The sequence below is a fragment of the Pogonomyrmex barbatus genome, unplaced genomic scaffold (assembly GCF_055798465.1).
Source record: "Pogonomyrmex barbatus isolate J1 unplaced genomic scaffold, ASM5579846v1 scaffold15, whole genome shotgun sequence".
In the NCBI taxonomy this organism is placed as follows: Eukaryota; Metazoa; Arthropoda; class Insecta; order Hymenoptera; family Formicidae; genus Pogonomyrmex; species Pogonomyrmex barbatus.
Genome location: NW_028297111.1, coordinates 4,817,393 through 4,836,377, shown reverse-complemented (window position 1 = coordinate 4,836,377; position 18,985 = coordinate 4,817,393). Strand labels below are relative to the sequence as shown.

At 34.8% G+C, this 18,985-nt stretch overlaps 2 protein-coding genes across 7 annotated transcripts in view; one reads left to right on the top strand and one right to left on the bottom strand.

Moving 5' to 3' along the window:
* Nucleotides 1-18,985, bottom strand: part of rho-5 (rhomboid-5) — a 473,385-nt gene that overhangs the window by 317,262 nt on the left and 137,138 nt on the right. Inside the window, exon 1 of one of the 6 annotated variants that reach the window (XM_089073460.1) lies at nucleotides 15,608-15,629. The exons of the other annotated variants lie outside the window; for them this stretch is intronic. The gene's annotated coding sequence lies outside the window, so the exon portion shown is untranslated. Of the gene's footprint in view, nucleotides 1-15,607; nucleotides 15,630-18,985 lie in introns of those variants that run through there. 6 annotated transcript variants of the gene reach the window in all.
* LOC148937290 (uncharacterized) lies at nucleotides 12,990-15,601 on the top strand. Its single transcript, XM_089073693.1, has 4 exons — nucleotides 12,990-13,059; nucleotides 13,235-13,456; nucleotides 13,574-13,868; nucleotides 13,932-15,601. Exons 1-4 carry the CDS (start codon nucleotides 12,990-12,992, stop codon nucleotides 15,247-15,249), a joined length of 1,905 nt encoding a protein of 634 aa, XP_088929819.1. The 3' UTR covers nucleotides 15,250-15,601.

Genomic DNA, 18,985 nt, shown 5'->3' with positions numbered 1-18,985 from the left:
CAGTTATCGAAAATTATAATGATATATTTTATTTACCGGGAGATAAACTAAAAGATACAAATAGAATTACACATTCCATTCCCACCACAGATGACACTTCGATAGTTGTAAAACAATACAGATACTCTCCTGTTCATAAAGAGGAAACAAAACAACAAGTAAATAAACTGCTTGATTAAGATATTATTCAGCCTTCACTTTCTCCGTTTAATTCTCCGTTATGGTTAGTACCGAAAAAACGCTGATGGTAACAAAAGATAGAGATTGGTAATAGATTTCCGTAAACTAAATAAAAAAAAACAATCGGGGACGCATACCTTTTGCCAAACATAACGGACATTCTTGACCAGCTAGGTAAAGCCAGATACTTCTCATGTTTCGACTTAGCTTCGGGTTTTCACCAAATTCCTATGAATCCACAATTAAAACCGCCTTCAGTACACCTAATAATCATTATGAATATAAAAAAATGCCCTTCGGTTTAAAGAATACTCCCGCGACATTCCAAAGACTAATGGACAACGTTTTAACGGGTTTATAAGGAAACATTTGTTTTGTTTATTTAGACGATATCGTCATTTATGCGGAATTATTGAAAGAGCATATTGAAAAACTTATTCAACTCTTTAAACGATTAAGAGAAGCCAATCTTAGTCTACAACCGGACAAGTGTGAATTCTTCAAAAAAGAATTACTTTATCTAGGTCATATAATTTCTGAAAACTGTGTCAAACCTAACCCAGAAAAAATAAAAGCGGTAAAAGAATATCCCGTCCCGAAAAACCATAAAGAACTCAGTTTTTAGGTGTTGTAGGATATTATCGACGTTTTATAAAAAATTTTAATGTAATTACCCAACCTTTTACATCATTTTTTAGGAAAAATATACCATTCAAATGGGAAATGCAACAACAAATAAATTTCGGAAAAATCAAAGAATTATTATTGAACGAACCTATATTACAATATCCGGATTTTAATAAGGAATTCATACTAACTATAGACACGAGCGACGAAGGAATTGGCGCGGTTCTATCACAAGGTAAAGTTGGATACGATCTTCCTATTGCTTACGCTTCCCGGACACTTAACAAAGCAGAACGTAATTACGATACCACAGAAAAAGAACTTTTAGCCATCGTGTGGGCTACAAAATACTTTCGACCATATTTGTACGGCAAAAAGTTTAAAATAATAACCGATCATAAACCATTGATTTGGCTTTTTAACGTTAAAGATCCATCGTCGCGTTTAATGCGATGGAGATTAAAATTAAGATTAGAAGAATAAGACTACGAAATTTTATACAAAGAAGGAAAACAAAACACTAATGCAGACGCTCTTTCTCGAATACCGCAAATATCAGTCTTACAAAGTAAAGCTTCGAGTAGCAATCACGTAAATCCTAGTTACAGTTTATTTCTACAACATGCATTAAATGATTCATTATGGAAGACAAATAATATAATTCCTCAGATTTCAGACAACATAAAAGGATTATTAGTAAAAGAAGCGATCCCTTCCCCAAAAATTACACTAAAATCACACTATCAAAAATTGACGGAAATAAAGCGAAAAATATAACATTAACACTAGGAGATATTAACGTAATAAAAAAGAAACGCTCAACCGAGATACATCTTATTACACGAAAAAATAAACAGGTACTTGTAAATCTAGAAACTATATTCGAGTGTTTAATTAAATTAAAAGAATATGCTATCTCGAATAATCAAATGATAATATCAATAGCTCCCATAGGAGATATTACAAATAAAGCAAGAATCACTCAAATGATTAAATATATATTTAAAGACACACCAATTAAAGTATTTTTATTAAAATCCGTACCTAAAGAAATTACTGATCCGAATACAAAACAAGATATACTCAAAGAATTACACAATTCAAAAATCGATAGTCATAAAGGCGTCACGAAAACATTAAAACGAATTCAACAATATTACTCATGGGATGAAACAAGACGTGAAAAAATATATAAAAGCTTGTCACGATTGCCAAAAACGAAAATTAGTCCGCGAAAAGACGAAAGCTCCTATGTTAATTACAGACACGCCAAGCGAGGCATTTCAAAAAGTTGCGATAGATATTGTAGGACCTCTACCGGAAACAGAAACTGGGAATAAATATATATTGACGACGCAGGATCAGTTGACAAAGTTTTGCTATCCATTATCAGATACTAACAGTACAACGATAGCTAATATAATAATTAATAAATTTATTTATACTTTTGGTTCATCTGCAGAATTGTTGTCTGATCAAGATAGTAACATATCAGAAGAAATAATGAAGGAAATTAGCAGAATTTTTAAAATAAAACAAATCAAAACTAGCGTTTATTATCCACAATCAAATGGATCATTGGGACGTTCTCATCATGTACTAGCCGAATACTTAAAACCTTATATTAATGAGATTAGAATAATTGGGATTCGTTTCTAGATGCCGCAATGTTCTCATATAATACTTCGTATCATGAAAGTATAAAGATATCTCCTTATGAATTAATATTTGGTCGCAAACCACGGTTACCTTCGACTCTTGTTGAGCCACGACAAGGAATAACACATAGAGAATTTCTCGTAGATTTAGTTGAGAGAACTGACTAACTTGTTTGAAAAAACACGCAGCGGAAAATCTCCAAAAAGCTAAAGAATCGGCTAAACAATATTATGACAAATGCGTAAAACCTTTAATACTAGATCCTGGAGACTATGTTTACATACTCCACGAAACAGTTAAAACAGGCAGATAAAAAATTAACGGATCAGTACGATGGTCCATTCGAAGTTTTGCATCGAATAAACGATGTTAATTATGAAATTAAAAGAGGTAGACATAATCAAATCTTACATGTCAATAAATTGAAACGCGCATATTTCTCTTTGCAGGATAATAAGGATGGTTAATTCGGAAACAAACCTCTTCGTTAATCAACCGCTAGAGAAATTAGCAGGGATTTATTTCGAAAATTTAGGAGAATTACATATTTTTAGAGACCATTGGAAATTTGTAAATTATGTAAACCTTGCGCCATTAGAAGAAAAAGAAGAAATATTAAAAATTTATACTAATAAGATAGATTTTTTGTGTTACATTATATATAACTTCGGGCGTACATGCTCGGGAGCGCAAGAATTACAGCGCTTAAAACGTAAGATAGCAAGTTTAAAAATTAATAGAGAAACCATTAATGATTTAATAGGACGAGCCGATGATATAAACGAATTCAAGCGCAGATCCACGAGGAGTTTTTGATTTTGTTGGTCAAATAGCGAAAATTCTTTTTGGTACACTAGATTCATCCGATGCAGATTATTTTAATGAACAAATAAATCTCGTATATAATAACTCACGACAACTAACAAATCTATATAAAAAACAAATAAGTATTATCCAGTCTTCTATTGGTAATTTTTCAAATGCTTTTACGGCAAGCAAACAAAAATTTAAAGAAATAGATTTTAACTTAAATACTCTTAATAAAGAAATTTTAAAGAACACGAAAACGTTATCTGATGTACAGATGTGACGTTCAGATAAATACCAAAATTAATTCATATTTTATGGTGTTCAGAAATGATGCTTGAATACGAATTAGAATTAGGAGTATTAACAGACGCCATATTACTAGCACGTCGAGGCTTAATTCATCCAAAAATACTCACACCAAAAGAATTGTTCAATAATTTAAAAGCGACCCGATATGCGTTAGATGATAAGTGATTGCCTGTAGCCTTGGAATCTAACGAATTTACTAATCTAATAGATGTTAGCGACATAAACGTATTTTATAAAAATCATCGATTAATTTATGTAATAGAAATGCCGTTAATCGAACAAAAAGATTTCACCTTATATCACACGATCCTACTACCAATCAAGCAGGGCGAAAGGAGTATTTATGCGTTCATAAATCCAATTTATACCTAGGTATTAGATCCGATAAACAACTGTATACTCATCTAACGGAGCATGATGTATCTAAATGTAAGAAAATTAATAACGTGATGATTTGCAAACAAACGGATTCATTATATCAAATTTTGGCGATTCATAACTGTGAATCTGAATTATTAAGATCAGCTAGATTAAAAAGCATATTAAAAGAATGCGATATCCGAGTAATGAGAATTCACAACACAGTTTGGTATCAATTAAAAACTACAAACTCATGGCTATACACTGCTCCTCGTAATGAAACTCTTCATATTTTGTGCGAAGATAACAAACCACGACAAACCCAATTATTCTCTACCGGACTTATTAAATTATCGGCGAATTGCGATGCCATTTCAGATAATGCTCTGTTACGGAGTCGAAAAACGGAAATTATTAATACCATTGAAAAAGACTTCATACCTAATGTTAAACTTAATACGAGCAAATTATGCGAAGACCTTAAGAAACATAATGTAAACATTTCAGATCTCCCTTTATTAAATATTGATAAAACTCCTAATTTAGATGTCCATTTATTAAAGACAGCGAGCATTGCTTTAGACGAAATTTATAGAGAAGCGGAGGTATTAGGTAAACATCATCGGACAGAAACGTTTTATCGAAAGGTAACTAGTTGGTTTTATTATATATTATATACCATTGTCGGTCTAATTATTTTGTATATAATAGGGAAATGTTTATTAATAAGTAAAATCATTCACATTATTAAAGTCTGTTGCGTACCAAAAGAAGGTTGTACTCAATATTTTTACAAATGTTTCATTTCAACAATAATGTTAACACCCGCCATCCGCAAGATAATAATCGACAGGTTACATTTACTGCGATTCCTACTGAATATAATGAACCCTCCCAAGGTAATTTAATTTTAGAACCCAAAAGAAATACAGAGACACGCCGACGTCGTTCTTGAAATGATCGACTTTCAAATCTAATTTAACGTTAATTGTAAGTCACGTATATATATAAGTAATATCTGCGTATGATTATACTAAACTATTAAGTAATTAACTTAGAGTGTGTGTCGATATGTTATAATTGTAATTTTAAGCCACCATACTGTCACGTTCAGATTATTATTATTAAGCTACGCAAATTGACTATAATTATATCTACGAAACCCGAATGTATTTTGCGATATATCAAGAAGGATCTTCAATTTAAGGGGGGAGTTGTTACGTGCCGCAACTCGGTATTTGAAAACTATTATTTCTTTTTGTTCGCCTTTGTCAAACGAATTTTAAGTATCGTGTTATTTAAGTAATTCAGGACATCCTTTCCTTTTTTCTTTCTTCCCGACACACTTTCACTTTAGTCCTGTCCAAACAACTCATAACACATCATCACGTTTTCCAAAATTCTCACGTAGTTTTCCCCTTTTAGAAAACCGTCTCAATCGTTATATTCTTGCATCAAAACGCGTCGCGTTATTGGTTATTACGTTAGCAAAATACCGCCTACCTCGTCTTGGACGAAGATCCTTCCTGAACACGAAGTTCAATTCTCGTCAAAAACTCGAAGGAAAAACATTACAATCTCGTCAAGTGTATCATGTGCGAGAAATAAAATTCAACCTTACAACAATCCTATGAATTCTCTGAATTCTTAATTCCTTTACACATTACGTCGCGACTTACACGTAACAGCATGCGAAAATATTAATTTGTATGCGACTAAGAGGAAAGGCACAGGAATGGCTACATTCAAGAGTTGAACTTGTGGAAGTATCTGTGGAAGCTCTACTTGATGAACTTAAGACTATGTTTGATCATCGTCCCAATAAAATACTGCTGCGTAAAAAGTTCGAGGAACGTGTATGGAGAAAGGGCGAAGTATTCAGTGATTACGTGCACCAGAAGGTCATTCTTGGAAATCACGTTCCTATACAGGACGAGGAGTTTGTCGAATATATTATCGATGGCATTCCTGATCGCATATTAAGAGATCAAGCGCGAGTCTCAAAACAAGAGCAGCATTAATGGAATCGTTCGAGCGAATCACATTGTGGGACAAGAAGAATAAGAAATAGCGAGGAAAAATCAGGCCGAAGATGGACATGAGCAACGAGAACAAGAAGAATGAGCAAAGGAAGAGGAATTGCTTCAACTGCGGCTTGTTGGATCATTATGGTAAAGATTGTCCAACGAAAGAAAGTGACTCGAAATGTTTTAAGTGCGGTGGGCGCGGACATATCGCGGCAAAATGTCCTAAACATGAGCGAGTGGACATGAAGGACAATTACGTCGCAACGCAAGTAACACAGACAAAATATAGTAAAGAGGTTGCGGTAAACGATCATAGTGTTGTCGCGTTAGTCGATACCGGGAGCGATTTATGTCTTATGCGTGCAGATCAATATTCTGACATAGGATTTCCTCCGTTAGATCACAAAGAAACGCGATTCCGTGGCGTAGGGCTAAGAGAAAACGTAACACTCGGAGAGTTCTGTGCAGAAGTGTCAATGGATAGGCATTCTTACCCCGTTCTTATTAGAGTTATCGCTGACAATGTAATTAATCATAGGTTTCTTATCGGCACTGACTTTTTAAATACAGTTGAGTTGCGTATAAAAGGCGGAAATGTATTGATTAATCCTGTAGAGAATACGATTACGAAAAATACATTATCTGAAATATTTCAAATAGATACAGGACGCGAAGAAACCGATAAAGTAGATTTGACAAACATTTCAAATAACGAGCATCGAGTAGCCCTCGAAAACATTATGAGTAATTATAGACCGGTAAAGATTAAGGAGACTAACGTTAAAATGTCAATCATTTTAAGAGACGAAGAACCGTGTACAAGCTCAACGATTATCAGCGATAGAAAGAGAGAAAGTAAATAATATCGTTACTGAGTGGATTCGAGACGACATTGCGCAGCCTTCTTTATCCGACTATGCGAGCCTTGTGATTCTGGTCGAAAAAAGGGAGGGAAGCACTCGATTATGCGTGGATTATAGACAGTTCAATAAAAAAATTATACGCGATAGATACCCGCTTCCACTTATTGAGGATCAATTAAATTTTTTGCAAAATGCGAGATATTTCAATACATTAAATTTGAAAAAAGTTTTTTTCATGTTCCCATAAATAAGGATAGTCAGAGATATACGGCTTTCATAGTGCCAGACGGACACTACGAATTTTTGAGAGTGCCATTCAGGTTTTGTAACTCGCCGTCAGTTTTTCAGCAATTCATAAATGCAACTTTCAAGGATGCGATACGCGATGGGATAGTGTTAACCTATTTAGACGATTTAATAATCCCTTCCGCGAACGAAATTATGGGAATAAAGAATCTTGAAGTTGTATTAAAAATTGCAAGCGAGGCAGGATTAAATATTAACTGGAAAAAATGTCGTTTTTTGCAAACTAAGGTAGAATTTGTTGGTCACATAGTAGAAGATGGTCATATATATCCATCTACGCGAAAAATCGAGGCCGTACGTAAATTTCCGGAGCCAAACAACATTAAGCAAATGCAAAGTTTTCTTGGATTAAGCGGTTATTTTAGAAAATTCGTGCCAAGGTATTCAATTATAGCACGCCCCTTAACTAATTTGTTAAAATCGAACGTTAAGTTTCATTTTGGAGAAGAAGAGAAAAAAGCATTTATTTGGCTAAAAGATATTTTGTGCGATAAACCTGTATTACGGTTGTATAGAGTAAACGCGACGACGGAGTTGCATACGGACGCGTCAGTCGATGGTTATGGCGCAATTCTTTTGTAAAAAAGTGACGACGGTGCGTTTCATCCTGTTTATTATTCAAGCAGCAAGACTTCAAGCGGCAAGACCCACAGAGCGTCGATATACGAGCTATGAATTAGAGGTACTCGCTATTGTTAAGGTTCTAATAAAGTTTCGAGTATATTTATTGGGAATTCATTTTAAAATAGTGACAGATTGTCGCGCCTTCGCGTTAATCATGAATAAGAAAGATTTGTGTGTGCGTGTGGCCCACTGGGCGCTACTCTTAGAAGAATTTAATTATATTATCGAGCATAGATCCGAAAAAAATATGATGCATGTAAACGCGTTAAGTAATCTTCTTCCGTTTTGCATGATCATAGACGAACACAATAGCTTAACTGTAAAATTTAAGCAAGCACAGCAGGATGATAGCAACGTAAAAAAGGTATTTGACGCAGTAAAAGAAGGAAATATTGATGGTTACATAATAAGAAATGATTTATTATTTAAAAAGCGCAATGAAGATATTTTACTGGTTGTTCCGAAATCAATGCGCACACAGATTATCAAGCAGACACATGATCAAGATCATTTTTCGGTAGCGAAGACAGAAGCGCTTTTATTTAGAGATTATTTTATACCGAATGCAAAATCGAGAATCGAGAATCGAGAAAGTAATACGAAATTGCGTGACTTGTATTTTAGCTGAAAGGAAACAAGGTAAACAAGAAGGATATCTGAATATGATTAAGAAAGGAGAATTGCCATTAAATATGTTTCATATTGATCATCTAGGGCCGTTACCTACTATGAGAAAACATTATAAATATATTTTTGCGATAGTTGATGCTTTTACTAAATTTGTGTGGCTTTATGCTACGAAAACGACGAATGCGGCTGAGGTTGTAAATAGGCTTAAAAAACAGTCGTTTATCTTTGGCAATCCGAGGCAAATAATCTCAGACCGTGGTGCAGCGTTTACGTCTAAAGAATTTGCGGATTTCTGTATGACAGAAAATATAGAACATATATTAACTACGACCGGAGTTCCTCGTGCGAATGGTCAGATTGAACGCGTAAATCGAGTTTTGATTTCACTTTTACTAACCAAACTCTGAGATCCTAAGCGTGAAGAGTGATTTAAACATCTCGATCTGGCTCAACTGTATTTGAATTATACGTCGCATAGAAGTATCGGCACTATCCTGTTTCGTTTGTTATTTGGAACTCATGCGCGCGTGCGAGAAAACCCGCAAATCATAGAATTATTACAAAGAGAATGGGCAAATAATTTTCAGAGTGATCGAGATGAGTTACGTAGGCAAGCGAAAGAGTGTATCGCTAGGATTCAGTGGGAAAAGAAAAAGACTTTTGCGAGAAGATGAAAAGCGGCGAGAAGATATAATGAAAATGATTTAGTGGCGATAAGACGTACTCAACTAGGTCCTGGCTTGAAACTAGCTAATAAGTATCTCGGTCAATATAGCGTAGTAAAAGTTCTGCGAAATGACCGATATGTCGTGCAAAAGGTAGGCGACACGAGGGATTAAAAACATCTACATCCGCTGATTATATGAAGGCGTGGATGGAATTATCGAGCGATGATTCGGATGACGATGAACATGAAGACGAAAGTATTCCAGGGCGAATGTCCTTGCAGAATGACCGAGTATAGGATAATTGTGTGTGTGTGTGTGTGTGTGTGTGTGTGTGTGTGTGTGCGCGCGCGCGCGCGCGCGCGCGCGTGCGCGCGTGAGAGAGAGAGAGAGGGAGAGGGAGAGAGAGAGGGAGAGAGAGGGAGAGAGAGGGAGAGAGAGAGAGAGAGAGAGAGAGAGAGAGAGAGAGAGAGAGAGAGAGAGAGAGAGAGAGAGAGAGAGAGAGAGAGAGAGAGAGAGAGAGAGAGAGAGAGAGAGAGAGAGAGAGAGAGAGAGAGAGAGAGAGAGAGAGAGAGAGAGCCTGACGATGGAAGAAATCGCGGCGTCGCATAAGACAGATCGGCATCGTTTAATGGAGGCAGCGGCGTCTTCAGCAAAATTGGCGTTCGACGTCCGACAGACGCGATCGGTGGCGTTTGACATAGCGTTTCGAGATGCGTAATCCAGATTTTGGAAAAACATTGTAAAATTGTGTACGTACGTGTATGTGAACGATGCGTATGTGTGAGTCAAAGGATATAAGAGACAATCAGCGCGAGGAGCGGCAGAGAGTCGAGAGATCTTGCGCAGAGAGTATCGTAAAATAACGAGTAACGAATAAGCGAAAAAGTTTGTAACTGGTTCTGTCCCCATCTTTTAATATATAATATATTTATAATATATTATATATCTTTTAATATATAATATATTTATAATATATTTTATAAAATATAATATCCTTAATTCCTACATCATTTTTGTTGTGCAAGGGGCTCGCAGCGTTTTCAAGAATGATTCGGAAAAAAATTTATTAATACAATTATTATCTTATCTGATAAAGATGGAAAACGAGAAAAAGAAAAAAAGATTCAGGTTCAAAAAAAAGGTCTAAAAGAAGAGAAAGCGATGTAAAGCTAAAAAAAATACAGGAACAGTTAGATAATCTAACGTCTATAGTTGCTCAATTTACACAAATTATAAATTTAATGAGAAATTATATTAATTTACTTGCCTTCCATTTGGATTATGCACAAGTCCTCACATATTTATAAACATTATGAAACCATTATTAAATAAATTAAGACAAGAAGGTCCATTGTTATGTCCATTATTTTTCTCGACAATTTTCTTTGCATTGGTAATTATATTAATAATTACCAATATATTAATAATTACCAAAATAATATTAATAGAACAATACATCTAATTAAAAGTTTAGGATTTGTAATCAATCATAAGAAGAATTAGTTAAAAATTAATATTAGAAGGCGTTTATTATATTCAACAAATAAATGATCAAGAGCATAAAAGCGAATACAATGTGTTTGCCACAAATAGTGTTTATAATTATTGAAAAATAAATACATGGTTAATAAGACAATAACACATACGTCGTTTCGACCTTTTTTTAGGTCATCTTCAGTGTAATAAAATTGAAATTAATAAAAAACAACATTTATAAAACAAAACGATCTTGAACATACACGTCAATATATAAGAAAAATTTCGCAAAATTTTGAAGAATAATTCTGTTTGTAAAATTGTATAAAATTAAGAAACATAGTTATGAATTAAAATTGCATGCGGACATAAATTATAAAGTATTTGACGCAGTCCTCAATGATAAAATACTAATTGGGAAACCAAAGTCCTGCCTCGTGATCCGGTAAACTGACGGCAAAGTAGATATTGCGTACAAAAGTCCCAAGCAACAGCATCGCAGCGTATCTCCAAGTAAAAGACGCTATGTTGTAATGCAATGCAAAGTCACAATTAAGGATCGATTGTTCTGAATCATCGAATATAATAAAACAATAATAACTGGTGAAAGTTTATCAACATCAAGAGAATAATTTTAAAAATGACGATAACGTATAGAAAATCAGAAGAGACGATAGAGATAACCAAAACTGTGAAAAAACAATTACATTACCTTGGAGATCGTCAAAATTACGGATTAAGTCGGAAATTATAATGTAGTAATCAAAATGCATATCAATCACGAACGGAATTCTACGAAGGAATAAGACAATAATCGACCATGCACAAACTAAAAACTAAATAATATGATTAGGAAGAGATGTGATGTTAAGGGGAAGGGGAAGTTCTTGTTGGGGGAGGATAGTAAATTGAGGATGGGGAAGTAGCAATTAGAGATAAAACAATATGATAAACCTATAAAATAATGGCTTAAGTTTACTAAACAGAAAGGTATTCAACTATTTAATACTCTCTTGAAGCTCTCCAAATATTATCAAATTTTTAATAATATTATTCAATAATATTGTTACATGCGAGGGACTTCACGAATTCTTCTCTTTCGGAAAAAGAAAACGGCGCTTCGAATGATCTAGAAAGACTCTAAATAAATGTACAAAATTCCTCTCGAGACACGTCTCACTATCTAAAAATAATTGTTTTTCTTTTCGCGATAGACAACTTTGTCGGCATCGAAAAATTTATGACATACCAATAAAATTCAGAAATATTAACAAAACCAAATTCTTAACGAATAAGAAACGCGTCGGATCGTTCGAGGGTGACACTCCCCAAATTGGTGGGGAAATGCCAATCAAGAAGAAGCGATTAGTCGGCTGGGCACACCAATGAATGATTGTGGAATGGTGGATAAAATTTTCACTAACAAATTCCGTCATTCGCTAGGAAATCGGAATCAAAAAAATAACCAGAATTCACAGAACACCGCTCCTCTCCTTTCTCTATACTCGCAATTTTTCTAAAATATCATTCGACAAGTCAACAAAAAATCCATCACGCCTTCAAATATTTTCACCCTTCCGGAACTCCTCATAAATCGCGACTTGGAGTGGATCGCTCTCTTTCCTTTCCTTTTCGCTCTACGCCTGGACGGGATCATCCGAGGTTGTCGCCAAATTTGTTTAATTAGAATCTGTGCGTGATTTTTCATTTCATTCGAGTCACAATCCAGCGAAGGCACCACCTCTCGTTCATCTCCGCTCGGCCACAACAAAAGTAAGTCCATTTTGTCATTCTCCTACGCGGTTGACTGGCTGTTTGGTTCGCGCGTTTTAAATTGTTTCTTTCAATCACCTTAACATCCCACAACAAATTGGCAAGCCGCCGATTGACTCGGTGTAGCTGCCTCCCCCGATTTCCTTAACATTCCAAATTGGCAAGCCGCCGATTAACTCGGTGTAGCTGCCCCCCCCTCTCTCCCCCTTTTTCCTCAATTCTTTTATCTCTCTTAATTCAATCTCTCTCTCTCTTTCATTTACATAGTGAACCAAACAGAACCCATTCCGAATAAACAAACGAAGCGGGCATTGCGACACCGTCGGGAAAAACAGAATAAACGGATTCGTCGTGAAAACGAACACGCCGAAGAACTCGCGGAGCGATTGACTGCAATAGAACCGAGACTCGCCGACATCTCTCTAGGAGAATACGCCATCACCATCCGCTCCGCGGCAGAATTCGAGAGACAATGTACTTCAGAAAATTTCGACATAGAGAAATTTTTCGACCTCACGACGTCGATCCGGGAGATCAAAGACAATTCCGTGCATCCACCCGAGTTTCCCCTCCTGACCACAAACATAATTTCTCCTTACGAAGCTCGGACATAACAGAACTAGAATAAATTTTTGGAGGCCCCTCCAGGATATAAAAAAGTGTGATCTTTAGCGGGAATGAGTACGAGGTCAAGTTCGAATAAGTCCGAAGTAGGTGAACTTTATAAACTCGGTTTAGAGACTGGCGGTAAATCTAACCCGAGCACATCGAAAACGGTACACACATCCACCTCATCTATAATAAATCCTTCGCTTCCAAACACGTCACCTTTTCTCTAGAGGATACCTCGATAGCGGAGAAGCGTTCGAAACCGTTTGTGAAACATTTGAGTCTAACATTCCCGCACACGAAACGTCATCAGCTAGTAATAATTCCGATAATTTTGACGAAAAAACAGAAAATCTAGAATCTTTAAAAATGACGCAAAATAATCCTTTCGCTACGCTAAAATACGCCGTCGACGCCATCCCATATTTTGACGGACAAGATATTCCGTTGAATTATTTTATCGAGGATTGCGAAGAAGCGAAATCTATGCTCCCTGATGAGACCAAGCTTCAGTTTGCTAAAATCATTAGAACGCGTATAATCGGAGAAGCACGTCGAACCATTCAGGATTAAGACTTTGACAGTGTTGCCCAAATCACTAAATATTTAAAACAAATTTACGGTCCTTCGAAAAATGTCTATCAACTACAAGAGAAATTAGGATGTGTCTACCAAGGGAACGACGAAGATGTAATAATATACGCGAATAGAGTGAAAATTTTGGGAAAGCAAATACTCGAAGCATATCGAAGTTCGGGACCTTCCCTTCCCGAACAAAATATTAAAGATTCATTAGAAAAGAACATGTGTAAATACTTTATCAAAGGATTAAGGCCAGAAATCGAACAAAGAATGTTAAGAAATCCACAGATAAATGTTAAAGCAACCGTAGCCGACGCGATACGCATAGAAAGAGAAATTGCGCGCAATGTCAGATTTACGGCGCGGTAATATCGCAAAAATTCAAAATATTAGTTTATAACGCGAGATTTGCCAAATTTGTTATAAAGACCTAATATAATTAAAGAAAATTTTATATCTGAGGGGATACGCATTAATTATTCTAACATTTTAAGACTAAACGGAATAAATGCTTACCCAATTTATATTCTTGGCGAAATTGCGTTAACTCTTTTCGACACTCCAGTGAACTTCCACATAGTACCCAACGACTTTCCGATACCACAGGCTGGAATATTAGGCAACGATTTTTTTAAACAAACGTTCTCTAAACTAGACTACGCAAACGGATACCTGGATGTATCGGGTCTTAACGTACCTTTCTTTTCGCCGGAAACTATTATAGTACCCCCGCGATCAGAATCATCCTTTTACGTAAGAATAGCTAACCCAGAAGTAGAGATAGGGTATTTACCCAAATTAAAAATAACTCATGGAATTTATTCTAGAGAAAGTATAGTCGAAAATGTTTCCGGAAAAGCATATATAAACATTGTAAATACCCTGGATGACGAAAGAGAAGTTCAGATACCGATCCTGCGCCTTGGACCGCTAGATGAAATATTCGACGATCATGAAATTAACCTCGAGGCGTATTCTAAAAACATACCGGCATACTTGTCGTTTATAAACAATGGAGTCATCAAAAATGGAAAAGAAGAGGATATAAAATTAATTAGCAATCAAAAAAATGAAAGAATAATTGATTATGAAAAGGGGAATTTATACAAGAATGAAATTAAGGATGGAAATCATAAGCAAACTAAAAACATAATAAATAAAACCCAGCAAACAACTAAAATTTACGCTGGAGAAAATTCGAAAAATAAAAATGAAAATAAAACGAGAGGCAGGAAAAATAAAAATTTTAATCCTGATATCCGAGAGGGAAATCTTCAAACCCTTCCAAGAAATCTTGGAGAGACAGAGGGAAGTTTTCGCACTCTTCTAGTAAGCTCCGACTCCGTCAATTGCGAGAAGGGAAGTTACCAAACCTCACTACGCGATTTGACCTCACCCTTCCAAAAAAATCTCGGAGAGATAGAGGGAAGTTTCCGCACTCCTCTAGTAGGCTTCGACTCCATCAATTGCGAGGAGAGAAGTTACCAAACCTCACTACGCGATTTGACCTCACCCTTCCAAAAAAATTTCGGAGAGATAGAGGGAAGTTTCCGCACTTCTCTAGTAAGCTCCGACTCCATCAGTTGTAAAGGAAGAAGTTACCAGACTTCACCGCACAATCTGGCACAACCCAATCTAGAGGAGAGGAAAAATGAGAGCTCTCCTACTTTATTCAAAAGCCTCGAAACCTCAATATCAAAAAATCCTCGAAAAATAAAGTTAATAAAGGAAAAATCTCTCGTATAGCTCTTAGAAAATTCAAAGGGATTCAATTAAAGAAAATAAACAAAAATAAACAAAAAATCGTATACTAAGAAGAAAAATAAACCATCTAGTAAAACTCTTTCTTTGACACGTGCCCAATCGCAAGAAACGTTGGATAAATCTATGCAGAAACGAAAACCAAAACACAAAGAAAAATTTGCAGAATTAAACCACAATGCTATGATTAATAATTCGCAAAAATATCTAGTAATATCGAAGGAAACGACAAAGAGTAGATTCACCCAAATTATATAGTTATTACGACTAGAACATTTAGGCTATCGGGAAAAGGAAAACATAAAAAAACTTATAAGAACTAGCCAGGACAGGTTTCACATACCTGGAGAGAAACTAACGGCAACTCGTGCTACAACATCAAATAGGCTTACTTAATTCCGATTCTTCTTCCTGTATTAGAATGATATCTTTATTAAATGTAATGTACCTAATAAAAATGTTTTATGTAAAAACGTGTATATATATATATATATATATATATATATATATACACACACATGTAATATATATATATATATACATATGTAAATGTACATAATGTACATAACGTACATAAATATATTTTTTACAAAAAATTAAGTTTGAAGGAATAAAAAAAAATATGTAATCATATATATTCTTTCAATCATAAATATATTAACATAAACATGATTATATATGGGCGATGTTTTCTCATTTCTTCAAATTTCACTCGTTGTAAAAAAAAACAATGCAAAATTATTCATTCTTTTAATTATTTTTTATGTAAACTATTGAAAAAATAGGCCTTACGCGGCGAAGCTAGATTTTAGTGTTTATATATGATTCTAAATTATAATATTTAAATTTCGATTAAACATCGATATACTCTTTTTGCTAAATTGCGGACACTCGCGAAATATCCCTCAATTAATAGAATCCTCGATATTCTCAATATCTTCCTCACATGAAATATATACAACGAAAAATATTATCTCATACTAGGAATCATCATACTAGGAATCGAATCTGGCACTCCCGCTTTCCGGGCAGGCAACAAATTTTTTTATGTCTTCTGATTAGTATTATTATTTTTTTATATCAAACAAAAATTTTACAAAGGAAGGAAACTAATATGGACATATCTCGTGTATAATTATATATATATATATATATATATATATATATATATTTATATTTATATTTATATATATTTATACATGTTTACATGCATATATGTCCTTACGAAAAATTTTTTACCGGGTATAATTAAATATAATGAATTAAATTAAAACTGACTACAGTAAAAAACGCATATTTTATATTATAATAGTATATTATATGTATTATGAAAATTACTTTATTGTTGGAAACAGCTGATTTTAAATCGTGCAAAAGTTGAATTCGTTCCGAACCTTCTATCTTGTCATAAGTGGCTCCATGTTTTGTGTTATAATGTTTTTCGACATTATATTTCTTTGAATTTATAATGGTTCCACAAATCAAACATTGCGCTTAATTATTATTTGTGCTTGATTATTTCCATTTCTTTTCCCATGAAGACCTGTCCGAACTTGAACTTAAGGTTCTTTTCTTACTTTGATTATCCATTACAAACGTTAAATTATAAGATCGCAAATGTGTCTGACTGTTCTAAACAAGAGACAATTTGATTATACTCTTACTTAGTTATTGTTTTTCTTTTATTTTGAGCGTTTAGCAGATTAATGTTTAGCAGATGTTTATTTTGAAATTGTTGGAAATTTTCTTCGCAAAAAAAGGACTATTCTTCTGGATTTAAAAATAAATTTTAAAGCGCTAAGTTCTGTTAAAGTAAACGTGATATATGTATTCATAATTTTATGATTGTAAATTTATATTTTAATATATTGTTATTGTTTATATTATTGTTTTATTTCTTTGTTATATTTAAATTTTCGTTAAATATATTTAAATGTACTAATTATACAATTTTTAATTTAGCACAAATTTTGACAACTTACAATATTTAAAAATAGAGATAAGCATTTTAATTAAAATTTTCCTATAATGAATTATTATTATTATTATTATTATTAGGACAATCAAAACATGCTAGGGTATATTTCTTTATTTGACTAATAAAAAAATTAACTAGATATAAGTTGAATTCATAAAAACTTATGCATTTTAAGTCCTATATATTACAATATATTACAATATATTTTTGCATATTTCATCTTTAAACGGCTTTAGCTAAACTGTTATAAAAAAATGTTATGATGTTACAAAGATTCAAGTACTAGTAGTTTAAGATTACATTATCGTTCATATATACACGCAACGCTATTTTTGTAAGTGTGAAATGCAGAACTTTATCCCAAGATACTAAAAATATTAGATACGCTTCTAAGATGTGCACAACAGGCGGGCACTCGCGGGCGCCCGTGCCCAATTTCAGCGTTTTGCCGATCCCTGCTCTAAGGCACGACGCTAACAGCTTTCTCCACGTTTCCCCAATTATTACACGCGCGACTAAATTAAATTGCATCAAAAATTCTCGTAACGGGACACTTCTGTCATAAATATCAAGCTTTATTTTTTTTAAATCGAGTATAAGAAATAAATAAATCCCAAATAAGAAGGGAGGGTGTGCGTCACGGCGGGGCCCGACCACGAACCAGTCGTGAAAATTCGTAATTATTTTGCGAAAAAGTACCACCTCAGCCAGGAATCGAACCTGAATCTCCTGCTTACCGGGCAGGCATCTTATCCTTTCGACTACCGAGGCATGTGATGATATTTATCGCAAATAACGTGTTTAGAATAACACGTCAACAATACAATGATACATATATATATATATATATATATATATATATATATATATATATATTACAATATACACATATACATGTATTCTTTCGAATCCCCACGACCGATACTCCAGAGAGATGATGGTCCTATTCTCTCAATGGATGCAGGTCGGACTGCAGCGGCGACACCCTCCAACGCCATTAGCAAATATACAAATAATCCTCCTATATTTACAGAAATAAAATTAATATTGGAGTTAGACTGGCCTTGTGCGAAGCGTTGCTCTTCCGAACGCAATCCTGACTCTCCCTGCTATCCAGGAAGCACATGAGTCTCCATTCCTTGTTATAACAGCGAAACGCGCTTCGCTCTCATAAAACCAAACTCCTCTAATGTGAGTCTGAGAACTGTCTCCATATCCGTCGGTTCCGGTTGTTTTGCTCGCGCACAAGTCCTCTTCCTTGTCGAAGCCATCCGCCTCCCCGTTGCACTTTCAGAATTTACGAATTTCGCACGCTGTTCCGTCATACTTTCAATGCCCGCCAGCATCCAACTCTCCGCCATTACAGCAACGAATGGTCCGAAGAATTGTTTCAATCCCGGACGAGCGCTCAAAATTGTTTCAATCCCCCAAAATGTCGCGCTCTCGGCGGTCACAATAATATTTCGTGATAAGCGAAAGAGCCGCGCGCGAATAACCACACTTCACTAAAAAGAACAGAACTTTATTAAACAAATATACAATTGGTTCACCGCGAACACACGTACGTCCGCCACCGTTCCGCAAAAACAACAACAACACAACTCGTTATCCGAACATCAAACGATCAAACGATACATCGTTAGGGAACGATCTTCTCTTTCAAAATTCTCGAAGTATTGATTCTTCCAGGGCAACGACGAACGGAACGCCGCTCGGTCGCAACATATATATGTTGGTTTTGTG